At 41.5% G+C, this 12480-nt stretch overlaps 1 protein-coding gene across 3 annotated transcripts in view; it reads right to left on the bottom strand.

Moving 5' to 3' along the window:
* The window catches only part of SEMA3D (semaphorin 3D), a 143636-nt gene that overhangs the window by 123140 nt on the left and 8016 nt on the right, over positions 1-12480 (bottom strand). Inside the window, exon 1 of one of the 3 annotated variants that reach the window (XM_064443750.1) lies at positions 1101-1230. The exons of the other annotated variants lie outside the window; for them this stretch is intronic. Coding sequence (XP_064299820.1) covers positions 1101-1132 — 32 coding nt within the window. The 5' untranslated portion in view covers positions 1133-1230. Of the gene's footprint in view, positions 1-1100; positions 1231-12480 lie in introns of those variants that run through there. 3 annotated transcript variants of the gene reach the window in all.

The raw sequence follows: 12480 nt of genomic DNA, 5'->3' as shown, positions 1-12480 counted from the left end.
CAAGGCCATATAGTGCTAAATATAAATAAAGAACAAGTGTCAATACCTTCCCTGATGAGCTTACATCTAAGAAGACAAAACAAACAAAAGACAGGTAGAGGAAAAGCCTGTGTACAGGAATATGGTACAGTCACCCCCAGCGCAGCTCTGACTTGAGCTTCCATACCCCAAGCCTAAGTCCGTATCACTAAATAAAATGTGCCAGTCACTATCTGCAGATCCTGAGACAGAGCAGCCCGGCACAGCTTCTGTCCATATAGCTAAACCCTGATTCCCTTCAAAACTGAGTGGTCTCATTCATGTTGCCTCCTGGGAGCCCTCCACATCCCCCCCAGCTTATGATAGGGAAGTTTGGAAATGTGCTAGCTGACGAGCAAAAACCAGGCCAGTGAGGATGCTAACAAACATCAGGGGCTATTGCAGGTCAATACCACCTTGTGGCCTTGTTTAACTTGCAAATACAGATGTGACCCATCTGTCTGTTCTGCGGTCTGCTTGAGAGTCCCTGCACTCACAAGGGAAATGTGCCACTAACACCATCAGCCAAGCAAGATAGGCAATCAGCGACAGAGCCAGTCCATCAGGTTCTAGCACTTAAAAATACTGCCTTTCATTGTGTAATTTCTATGGAAAACATGAGACGTGGCAAAACCATGCAAAATATTCCGCAGTGTGAATATAGATGTCCAAATCAGGCTAACATGACCATCAGGTGGAATTAAAAAGGGAAGGAAGGGGGTTCTAGGTTTTGTGAGAGTGTGGGCAGATAAATTACAGGTTACATTTTTGATATTTAACTCTGGTTTTAAAGAAAGCAGTGCTAAGCTAAAACATCAGCTGTTTGTTATGATCATTGAAACTCTCTGTTTTCAGAAAAGCTTTGACAAACTTGGAAAAAAACATGAAACAGCTGATAGCCACTATAGCACACGCAGATGTCCTCCTACAAGACCCTGCTCAGGGACGTGCTTTTAGAGCAGAAGTTCATTGACTTCTCCACATATGTTCTTAATTCTCCTTCTATAAGTTATGGACCTCGAAAAGAAAGACAAGAGGTAAAAGCCATGCAGGCGGCACTGTGACAGGGGGGCACTACTGACCTCCGGTACTTGCCACAGCCTTCGTGCTGCATCTCACCATCTCTTCACTTCTGCCAGAGGACCTGCTCATGCAGCTGCAGTCACATTGGCTGGTTTACTTTAAACACCTTAATTCAGTGCTGCTGTAGTTGCTGGAAATGGATCTGCAGGACTAAGGACAGAAGTCTCATGATGAAATGAGAGTGGAAATGGGAAATAAACTTTTAAGATGGTAGGATTACAGACAAAGAAGGGTATGTGATGAAACCTGCTTCCACCACATGCTCAGAAGAAGGGATTAATAACTGATCACAGCTGAGAAACTAGCAAAATTATTGTTAACATTCTCTCATCAAATTCAGAAGATGAGATGCCTAATTTTTTTTTAATCAAATCAATTCATGAGAAAGAAAAACTAAAACAAATAAATAATCAGCATGGATCTTGGAAGAAAAAGTTTCAGGAAATGTTTTATGGCAAAGAACAGCCCCTCTGCCATCCAGCTGTTTGTTTTGTTTTAACAATTCATGGGAGTTGAGCTTCTGCAACTTCTTTTCTTTTTCCTACTCCAAAAGCCTTGGGGATGTTTCTCTTTTAATTTTGAGCCCACTTTTCAGCTGGGAATTCTTTTCCCAACGTGTGAGTATGAATGATGTGAATGGAGATTGCGCAACTGCTTACCTCTCCTCTTGCTGCTCAAGTTATTTGCCTAACCCTTCCTGAGAGCAATGAAAGAACCTTTTTCTTCTCATGGGCTTATTTGGATCTGTGGAAACCAAGGACTCTTAGTCTCCCTGCATGCATTTATAAAGTCTTCTGCAGAACTGAAGGACTTTGTTTAGTATGAAGAAACTCTGAAATCAGGAACCACCTGTTTGATGTAGAAAGAATCAGGGGACTGACTTGCACTGTTCTCAGCACTTACACCTCCAGGGATGCTGGACCTCCAAAAAGCTAAGAAAAATAAATTATATGATGCCACCGAAAAGCCTCCCTCTTCTGAACTGTGTAGAAGAACAGAAGGAAAATGGCCACCATGGCTCCAGCTAAACCATTAAAAACTAACACGGGTGCTACAGAAAACAGATAGCAGTTTTGTCTTTGTTTTTCTCTATGCATATATTGTGCCTGTAAGCATAATTTTGGATTTAATAGGCTAAATCCAGCTCTTTGAAGTCAAGGGAAATGCCTTAGTCTCTTCAATCACATTTTCTTTGATTTACTTATTAATGTTATTTGTGATGTGACATAAAAGCACCCAGCAAGCTGTTATACTCCCTTCAACAAACAGCCACCCAGATGCTCGACAGCCATGGCAGTGATGATCCTAAATCAAATCCTATGTGGTTTTCCTAAACTAAATATCATACACTCCTGCAGCACCACCAGTGAACAATGGGGGAGATTGGCTCCAGCAGCCACCAGCCACTAACGTGGAAGCCCATCCTGGTCCCCCAGCATAGAAGCCCATCCTGGTTCAGCACAGACACTGGAGATGCTACCTCTGTTCCAAGTTTGCAACAGCATGTTTTTCCAAAGATGAAGGGGAGAGAAAAAAAGAAAACAAACAAACAAAAAAGAAATCCAGCACAGAGATTATTTGACTGAACCTTCTGGTACTGAACCAGGCTCCCTTGTTGACAATTAAGAGATTCACCCCAGCTCACTGTCTCAATGTACTGCAACCTAAGTGAACTAAATATCTTGTACCAGGGTTTGCTGTCAGAGATGCTGCTTCCCAAGCTCTCGCTGTCATTGATATCCCAATGGCTGCAACAGCATTCAAATGGATTAAATAAATGCTGCAATTCCATTATCCCAAATGTAGTCATCTGAAGACTAGGTATTAGTTCATCTAGTTTCCATTTACAGTCACTAGAAAGAAACAGGCACTTCAGGGACTGATTACTCCAAGCCACTTCAGACTTCTTGGATGGGAAGCTGAGGTGTCTCCCTCTTTGCTGATTAGACAGAAAACCTATATGACCATCTTAGTTGAGATACTTAGAGCTTAGCCCTTGAAGCCCTCGATCAGGGTTACCAAATGGACATGGAGCTCCAACAGGTGGAGTCACAGGTCAAACAGAAAAATATTTGCACAAAAGGATCTTTAAAATGAAAGTGAATTAGGGGCCTGAAAATGATAATTATAATCAATTTTCCTTAAAAAACATCTGAGAATTGGTGCTACAGGTCCAATGTTTTGCTGTCACAAGAAAATCCTCAGTGGCCATGGCCATTGCCACCTCCTAAACCCCCTCTCAGCAATCCTGTTAAATCAATTGCAAAAAACCATTATCTAAAACTATGCAAGAGCAAATCACTACACCTTCATGACTCCCAGCTGAATGACAATAGTAGTACCTCATTTCTGTGGTACACCTTTGTTCTCTAACTTGCTTGTTAACTTTTTTCAAAGGAGTTTTAATTCATGCTCTTTGTATGTAGTGTGTATTCTAGTGAGGCTCTGAGTGCAGAGGAACTTTGCAACAATGGCTGTAATACAGGTGATAATATTAATAATACCCATTTTTATTGTGTATTGCCCTTGTGCACCTCAGAAGCTGTCTGTATGACTCAGTTAAATTGTTTTGCTTAATGTGATCCTACCTGGTACAACATGAACAATCAGTGCTGTGTCAAGAGGGAGGAAGCTGCTGCAAGCCCCTGGGCTATTGCAGCTATTGCTGCAGCTGAAATTTTTTCTGATTGCTTCATTTCAAAATTTTTGGCTGTTTTTTGCTGTTAATCTTGGAAAGCCTCCAAAATAAACCTGATAAAGTCCTGAACATCACAAAAGATGCATTCTTCCCCATACTTGTAAATCATCTTTGGCACACTTCCCGATTTTAGTAATTATAGATTTCCCCCAAGCTCCCTGAACATTGCCCATAGATATAAGGCTTTGCATGATCTGTCATCTAATTCAAAAAACTACAGCAAGCTATTACATGAACCCCACATTAGACAGTAGAGCAATTCAATACTAAAGCACTGTTTAGGTCTCTGTATGTTTTTCTTGATGGATGTTATACTGCTGGTCTATTTTTATGTATTATTTATACTGGGATAGTGCCTAGAGGCCCCAGTCAGGGGCAGGACCCCATAGTGCTGCACATACTATGAAGGAGGATACAAGAGTCTCTCCTCCTTGCAGCTTATAGTCTAAGTATATAATGAATGGCACCAGATGGATAAAACAGTCAGAGGGAGCAGAAAGTGAGATAGTTGTTAATAACAGTAACAGGCAGAGCACAACAGCTACTTAGCTATATATAGGCCATGTGTTGTTTCTGTCACTGCTTTCCCTCTGTCCTCTGTATTGTATTTTACAACTTGCAGTGACCTGTGGACAAGCACTCATGCACAGAGTCGTCCTCTGTGTGTCTGAAGCACTGGGCACTTGGAAGTGTCTTTCATTGCCCGCATCAGGTATCTAGGTGAGATACCAAGGATATAAACCAGAGGAAAGAGGTAGGTACTTACAGACTATGACTCAGAGCCCCTCAGTCAGTGTATAAAGTGGATGACGTGAATTCACAGGTTTGGAGTCACTCATGGGAGGGATTAGGACGTTGGGGTGTCAAGGGAGTCCAGCAAAAAGCTGGTCTTAGTGCAATTCATATAATCTCTGCCCTTATTCCCTTACACATTGACAGTGCAGAATATGAGTGCCTCAGGCATCTATGTTTCTGCAGCAAGAACAGCCAAGAGTCCTTACAATGTCCAGTAACACTGTGCTAAATCTCACTTAGGTTGAAAATGGGCTTTTAAGCTCATAGCTTTGTGACCCAAATACACCCCTTCAATTCAGGATTTCTTATTTCATGTCCTGATCTGCATCAGGATTGCTCCACACCCAGATAAGATCAGCACCACCTTTAGATCACCTGTGCGAACACTAAGTCCTCCTCTAAGTTCTTAGGACAGTTCAGTTCTGGTTTCCCAATGCAATAGGTGTGGGGTCTGCAAGGTCAAGAAAAAGCAACAAACACAAACTCCTGTAAACACATTTTGCTCTTCTGAATTCAGCATATTTTAGACATTCCCAAGCAAAAGTCTAGTCCGGTATCATATATAGCCGCAGGCTTTCTGACACCGGATCCCTGTCTCTGAAGTGACTCATCCCTGCCTCTTCATCAATAGCTGAGCCAGAAGAGAGTTGAATAGCAGAGGGACTCTGCTTCCCTTCCCAGCAGAGCCAATGAAGTATGCAAGTGACAAGCAGATGTGAGGGAAATAAGAGTCCAGCTGCATGAAGATGAGCTCTGGTGAGGCTGGAGGTGTGAGCTACCAAAACAAGAGGGACAAAGCCTAAAAGCAGGCCTTTTCTTTGAAGAGTGCAAACCTAAAAGAGTAAACTGGTCACAAAGAGATGTTGCTGTCCCACAGGGCAACAAATGTAATGATACGAGGGAGGAATCTATCACTAAGTCACACCTACAACAGAATAAGCTAAGCTTATCTTTCTCTGAAGGTCAAACTTGTGTGTTTGCATGGGTTAGCAGGAGCCTCAGGTCATCTCGGTCTTCCTCATGAGTCTGTATTGCTCAGCCTTTCCTCAGATCCTCAGCACCCTACAGCTGCTTTGCACACGGGTCTCCAGCAGCTCCCAGAATTTTTGTAGCTCTTCTCCGGATAAATTTCATTTACCTGCATATTTTCTTTTCTTTAAACTCACAGTGCCCATAATTGCATTTTCTCTGAGGATCAGTCATTTTCAAGGAGGTAGCTACCACCTAGAGGTAACATAGTATTTCCAACTAACATGAGGCTGTTGTATTAACGGGTATTAGGAGTAGATTTCCAAAAGAGCTCAGCTCCCATTTAGTTATTAAGGCCTAGATTTTCAAATGTAGTGTTAGGTAACTTGAGACATGTAGGCCTTACTGAATACGAGATTCTTTGGTAGTAAATGCACCATAGCACTTTTGAGATGTTGCTGGTCTGCACAAGGACTGCTTCACACAAAGAGAAGTGGGAGCTCTATCATGTACTTCGTTTTTAATAAAAAAAGACTTCCTGAGTGTTTTATGAGAAATAACAGGAGGAAAACACAAGTTGTTTGAGGTGGTTTCTGTAATTCTTTTAGAACATTTCAGCCAATACCCTCATTAAAAACAATTTTTTTCCCTTAAAACCAAGCTGAGTTGATTTTATTTAATCCTTTTATTCTTAAGTTAACATTCATATTGCCTAATTTCAACCATCTAAAATTCAGGCATTATCTTGGATCCAGGCATTGCTGGGGTGAATTCGTCCCTCGACTCAGGTACTGTCCCTGAATAGGGTGCATTTTCCTTTGGAGCACCTGAAAACAGTACTGAAAACAGAGAAAATCAGGTGATCACCTTATACTACAGACAAGTGAAATAAATCCTGTCTTAATTAGTTTTTCTACTCAGTATACTTGCATGGCTCCCACTGTTACATCTGAACACCCGTATTTTCCAAACCTATTATTCTCATGCTCTTTTTATGACACAGCGTAGTTTTTACCTATTTACAGATGTATATAGCTGAGGCAGGTAGAGGTCAAGATCCAGACCTGCAAAGGTATTTAGCAAGTTAGTTGCCTGAATTAAGTGGTTTTCAGTCTCAGCTGACTAACACTTAACTACATAGACAAAGAAGTGGCAGTTGGGTGCCTTTAGGAATTTGCTAGGATCTAAGCAGAAATGACTTGCCTAAGGATGTATGTCATGGAATTAACCCCAGGTCTCCTGAGCTGCTATCCTAACCTTTGGAATGTCCTTAACATTAAGCAAATCCTCTGCTGTTTTTGGAATTAAACTTCTGAAGTATTTACAGTCATGTCGTCTTCTTTGTTAAACTCAAACAAGCTATGCGCACTCAAATCCTTTAATTTTGCCTCATAAATCAAACCTGACTCAAAGACTCCTTTCTCACATTTATTGCTCTTCTCCAAGATCTCCTTAGGTGTTAACTTACTAGTAACAGCACAATGAGGCCAAAATTCCAGGTCAGGTTTTTAGGTTTTACTGTGATACAAGTAAACACATGAACACACTCATGAAGTTGTAAAATATTATATTCACTTCAATGAGCACAGAGCCCTACTCTGCTATGTAGCGTCTGAGACATCTCTATCACAGTGCAGTGCACTGATATCATCTGTTGCACTTACAGAAGTAACTGACCAAGACCTTGAAACTGAAATACTTAGGCCTTGTCAACATGAGAGTCCAGGCACAGTAAGATGTGAGTTAGCAGAGTACTGACTGCTCTGCGAGCACATGGCACATAAGTGTGTATTAGAAAGCTCTTAATTAGAAAGTAGCTTCCTTCACTTTAAAAGCAGACTTAGGACATGCACCCTGCAACTGACCACGCAGACAGTTAGTGTGAAGACACCACACTGCACACTGTTATTCTAGTTTAACAGCACGCTGACTTCCGCATGTAGACAAACCTTATCAGACCACAGCAGGCTTCAGTATTGGGCGATATGTGTTTCTTAGAATAATCTTGGGGAGAAGTGCAGAATGCTAAGCATGCCCTCTGACTTCCCTGGGACTTGCACCTGGGTCACAGTATGGGTCAATTTATAAAATAGGCTCAATCCATTTCATCTGTGTGGATTTTTTTTGTAACTTATCTCAACAGAAAAGCAAGTTTCTGTAGGGAGAGAGAGGTGACAGCCTCACACTATTCAAACAAATGACATGATAAAACACTGTTTCTGGTACTACACAAGTATAGTTCTCCCCTTCTAGGACAGCAACCTTGATTTCTAACTAATCAAGGCAATCATATATCTACTCTGAATTATCATCAAAGCCTATCCATGGTTTTGGGGGTTTTTTAGAAGATATAAGCACAGAGTATGGACAGCTTGTGGGAAACATACAGGTAAAGTACCATGCATTGTTCAAAAAAAGGTGTTTATATAGTTGTAAAAGGTTTCCCAAACTTCAGATTTTTAGAGGGTCATTTGATCAACTCCTATTTTAAACAGAAAACAGAAACCTTACAGTTACACTTATATTGAATCCAACAGCTTGTTTATGGACTAACGTTTATTGTCCAAATAGGATCCCCAGAAACGTTCTGGGGACATCAGGAAAATGAGATCCTGCAACACCCTTTCCATTGAATTGCCTTGCCCATCTTCTGAAATAGAAAAAGATAAAACTCCTACACCAAAATAAGAACGTTTTGCCGAATCACCCAGCTTCGGGGCAAGACAACATGTTTGTTCTGTGTCAGGATTTCCAACCTCTGCTTGTAAACCACAAGAGGAACATGCTACTTCGAAGTTTTACACAAACAAGAGAATCCCACGCACCACCATATCTCTGTAGGGAATGAGGAATAAGTACTTAGGCAGCAAACAGTGCCAAAAACTCAAATGCCTATTTTGGGACTTTCTCCCAGCCTAACAGAAAAGCAGGAGGTGGAAATGACAGCTACACAAGAAAAGACACCCATGGGATTTAGGTCACATCTTCAACTTCAGCATGTCCAAAAAGAGCTCTGAGCAATTGCTGCTGCCTCCACAGTGTTGCTGAGTTTTCTTTTCTGAGTGGTGGCACACACAGGCTAAGGCTGGGAAGCTTTCTGTAACACAATATATTCGTGGCTCAGACCAGATCCCATCACTGGGATCTAATAAAACTAGTTGGAAAAAAACTCCTGATCTTCTAAGGGAAAACACTGGAGACACTGAGGGAGGATGCCAAACCCATCTGAACACAGAGCCTTGGTGGCTCTACAGAACAGCCTTTGTTTCTACACTATGTCATTAATTTCTCCGTCTTCCATCAGCACCTTTTCAACTTCTCTAACCACTTGAGCTCACACCTCTTCTCCCATGTGGCTCAAAGAAGGATGAAGACAGACAGCACAATTAAAAAAAGGTCATGCCTTCCAAACATCAAAATGCTATTTTGTTGAGAAAAAATGAAAAACAGAGAGTAGGGATATTACAGTGCCCACTGCAAGGCCTTGTGAGATTCCCCCAGGGTCATCACAAAGAACCATGGTAATCTCTGCTGATGTTTGGACTAAAGATAATAATGCTACTTGTATTCAAGGTCACTGTGTCCCAGTTATTCTGGCCTTAAATACAACTTCAGTTATAGAGGTGAGTGTATCACATTAGAGACAAGATAAACTGAAAGTTTTTCTTGGAGGTGTCAGATCCCACTTTCCATTGCATCATGTGAATTCCTGGATGGAAAACAAAACACAATGAATCCAAATACATTCCAAAATGCTTTTCTCACATCACTTTAGTGGCATTTACCTTTTTTGCAGGGAAAGGAAGAAAGGAAGGAAATGACAGAAAGGATGAAAAGTACTTTTTCTTAAAAAAATACTATTAATTAAGGCAGATTTTATTATCCTTAAAACAGAATGATATCCTGGGATAAAAATAGAAATAAAGCTTGTCTTTACAAAGAAAATTAGTATCCATATTTCAGCACTGACCAACTGCAGAACAGCTGTGCCTGTGGTGGTGTGGCATAAATGCTATCACACACACAGGCGTTTTTACCATTGCCTTGAAAACCTGACACGAGACCTGAAATCTGAGTTCTCTCCCTTTAACAGCTTAACACCCCTCATGCAGGATTGCTACTCAGTAGACTACCCCTAGGGAGGGAAGTTTTTCATCATGTCGGGACCATTTCTGGGAATTGACAGGATACAGGATAACTGCGCCTGGAGTTTTTCCTAAAGCACAAGAGAGAGCTAAACTGTAGGAAGGAGATGAAATTTCAGAAGGGAGGAGAGTTTGGAGGCAGGAGCAGCTTGTCTTGTTCCTTGAAACCACCTGGAGAACTGCTGCAACAAAGAGGTGAGGATGGCAATTCCAGCAAGGACAGACTAAGTCCGTGTGCCACAGGACACGCTGGCAGCCAGCACAGACCCAGCGCAATGGAAAAGCCAGGGGAAAATGAAGCAGAATCACACCTGGGGTGTTAAACTGAGTATGACAATTTCATTCTGCTTTTCTTATTTTGGGGAGGGGGGGAGGGGTTTTAAGAAAGAAGAACTTGCACTGTTTGCTTCATGTACGGCCTGCTTTTCTGTCGGGCTGTGAAAAGGTAAAGAAATTGGCATTGGAGCTTTCAGCAGTGTTTTGTGCCTAAGCATTTATTCTTCATCCTTATACATCAATGCACAACAAGCAACAAATTGAGAAAAAACCCCAACCCTTCCATTTCTGTAAGAGCCGAAGCACAATAATTTATCTATCACCAAGTAGCCAGGATTTGATTTTAAGCACCGTTGAGGAGATCAATGTCTGTGTTATGTTTTTCATAATGGTGCTCATGCTGCCATTTAGGAAACCAACGAGTTGTAGCAAAATCTCAGGAAGCAAAGGACACAGAAGTTTCAGGCTTGTGAGGACAGCATAATAACTGATCTGTACTTAAAAGTGTAAATGTCTTTAGAAAAAAGCCAAACCAAACCAGACCAAACACCAGATTTATGAATATTTAGAGGGGTGTTATAAGAATATCAGTCTACCATTTACCTCCTCACATATATTCTATTTTGTGAGTTTAATCAGCCTAAGCAGTCTGTAACAGTCCATCTAAAGGTGGAAAATCTTCTAATGTAAAACTCCCTTAATTTCACTGAAAGGTGTATGGGCTGTCAGGGTGTTATATTGGAAAAGATATTTCTTTGCCATAGATTCATATTTTGTTTTTTTCAGGCTCAGGCAGTTTTATGAGATAATATATGTCTGCTTTTTGTAGATGTCACTAGAGGACTATAAACACTGAGTCATAACTCCAGAACAAATCTGTACATTGCAAATGGTATTACCCAGGACACTCATCTGAAAAAGATGGACAGCACAGAGCAGCAGAGGTAAATGTACCTTTTCTTCTAGAATGAGGACCTAAAAGACACTTAAGCCCAAACAATCTTAGTAACTCTCTTAGATGCATCAATTCTCTCACTTTTTCCTCAGTTAGATGGGACTGATATTCCAAAAATTACATCCAGTCAGCTTTTCCTTAAAGCCTTTACAATTTTGAGTTCAATTTACCAAAAAAAAGATAAAAATTGAGTCTTAAAAAACCTTGGATTTCATCAGGTCTGAGAAAACCTAAGTTCTGACAACATTGTATTTTGCAGAAGCATCATGATTTTGGCTGGGATAGAGTTAATTTTCTTCCTAGTCGCTGGTATAGTGCTCTGTTTTGGATTTAGGATGAGAATAATGTTGATAACACACTGATGTTTTAGTTGTTGCTAAGTAGTGTTTACACTAGTCAAGGACTTTTCCAGCTTCCCATGCTCTGCCAGGTGCACGAGGAGCTGGGAGGGGAGGGGGCACAGCCAGGACAGCTGATCCAAACTGGCCAAAGGGATATTCCTTATCATATGATGTCATGTCCAGTATATTAACTGGGGGGAGTCGGCCAGGGGAAGCAGCAGTCACAGCCTGGGGACTGGTGGGGCATCGGTGGGTGGGTGGTAGCAGCTGTATCACTTGTTTTTTTTTCCTTTGGTTCTGTGTGTGTGTCTCTCTCTCGTTGTTTTCCTTTTCATTATGTTGTTATTGTTGTTTTTATTATTTTATTTTATATTAATTCTTAAACTGTTCTCATCTGAACCCATGATTTTTCTTACTTTTGCTCTTCCAATTCTCCCCCTCATCCTACTGGGGTGGGAGGAGTGAGCGAGCGGCTGCGTGGGGCTCAGCTGCTGACTGGGGCTAAACCATGACAAGGAGACATCAGATCAACAGACCACAATGATTCAGGCAGAAGTTATGTAAAGCATCCTTGTCTATTAAAATTGTTTTAGCCAAAAGATTAGATTAACAGCAGAGCTTTATGATCTTAACTGCCTCTTCAGTCAGCCAGGTTCAGCATTAGAGACCAGTATAAAACATCTCTCCTGCTTTTAACCAGGCTTTGCATGTAGTGAAACCTGCTTAACAACGGGTCCCCCATGGCACCAGGGCCACTGGGCACACATACAACAAAGTCATGATTATTCCAAACTCTTCAGTGCCTGTGGCGTTCAAAAAGAGCCTTTGCTCTGCCCACCTTACTTGCAAAGCCAGGGTGGGCTCCAAGCGTGCCCAGTTCTCCCACAGACTGAATCCAGATGATCTACCTCTCCCAACACCTTTAATCAGCAGCCCCAAGTTCAGTGCGCTCCTTCAGGAGCAGGTAGGATTAGACTCCCAATGGTTAATTCAACAGTGTAGTTCAGTATCAAATAGGAAATATCAACACTGATACCAAAGCATTAATTGCAGCAGGTCCAGTAAAAGAAATCTTATCCCTGAAAGATGATGCTCTAACCATGCCAAGCCACAGACCCTTTCTGTTGGGGCCTTGATAACAGAGCACTTGCAACAAAGTGGAACCGCTGCTGGCTGAGAAAGCCACACTCCCAAGCACCA

The sequence above is a fragment of the Phalacrocorax carbo genome, chromosome 1, assembly GCF_963921805.1.
Source record: "Phalacrocorax carbo chromosome 1, bPhaCar2.1, whole genome shotgun sequence".
In the NCBI taxonomy this organism is placed as follows: Eukaryota; Metazoa; Chordata; class Aves; order Suliformes; family Phalacrocoracidae; genus Phalacrocorax; species Phalacrocorax carbo.
The sequence above is the reverse complement of the archived record's forward strand: the minus strand, read 5'-3'. Positions and strand labels throughout refer to the sequence as shown.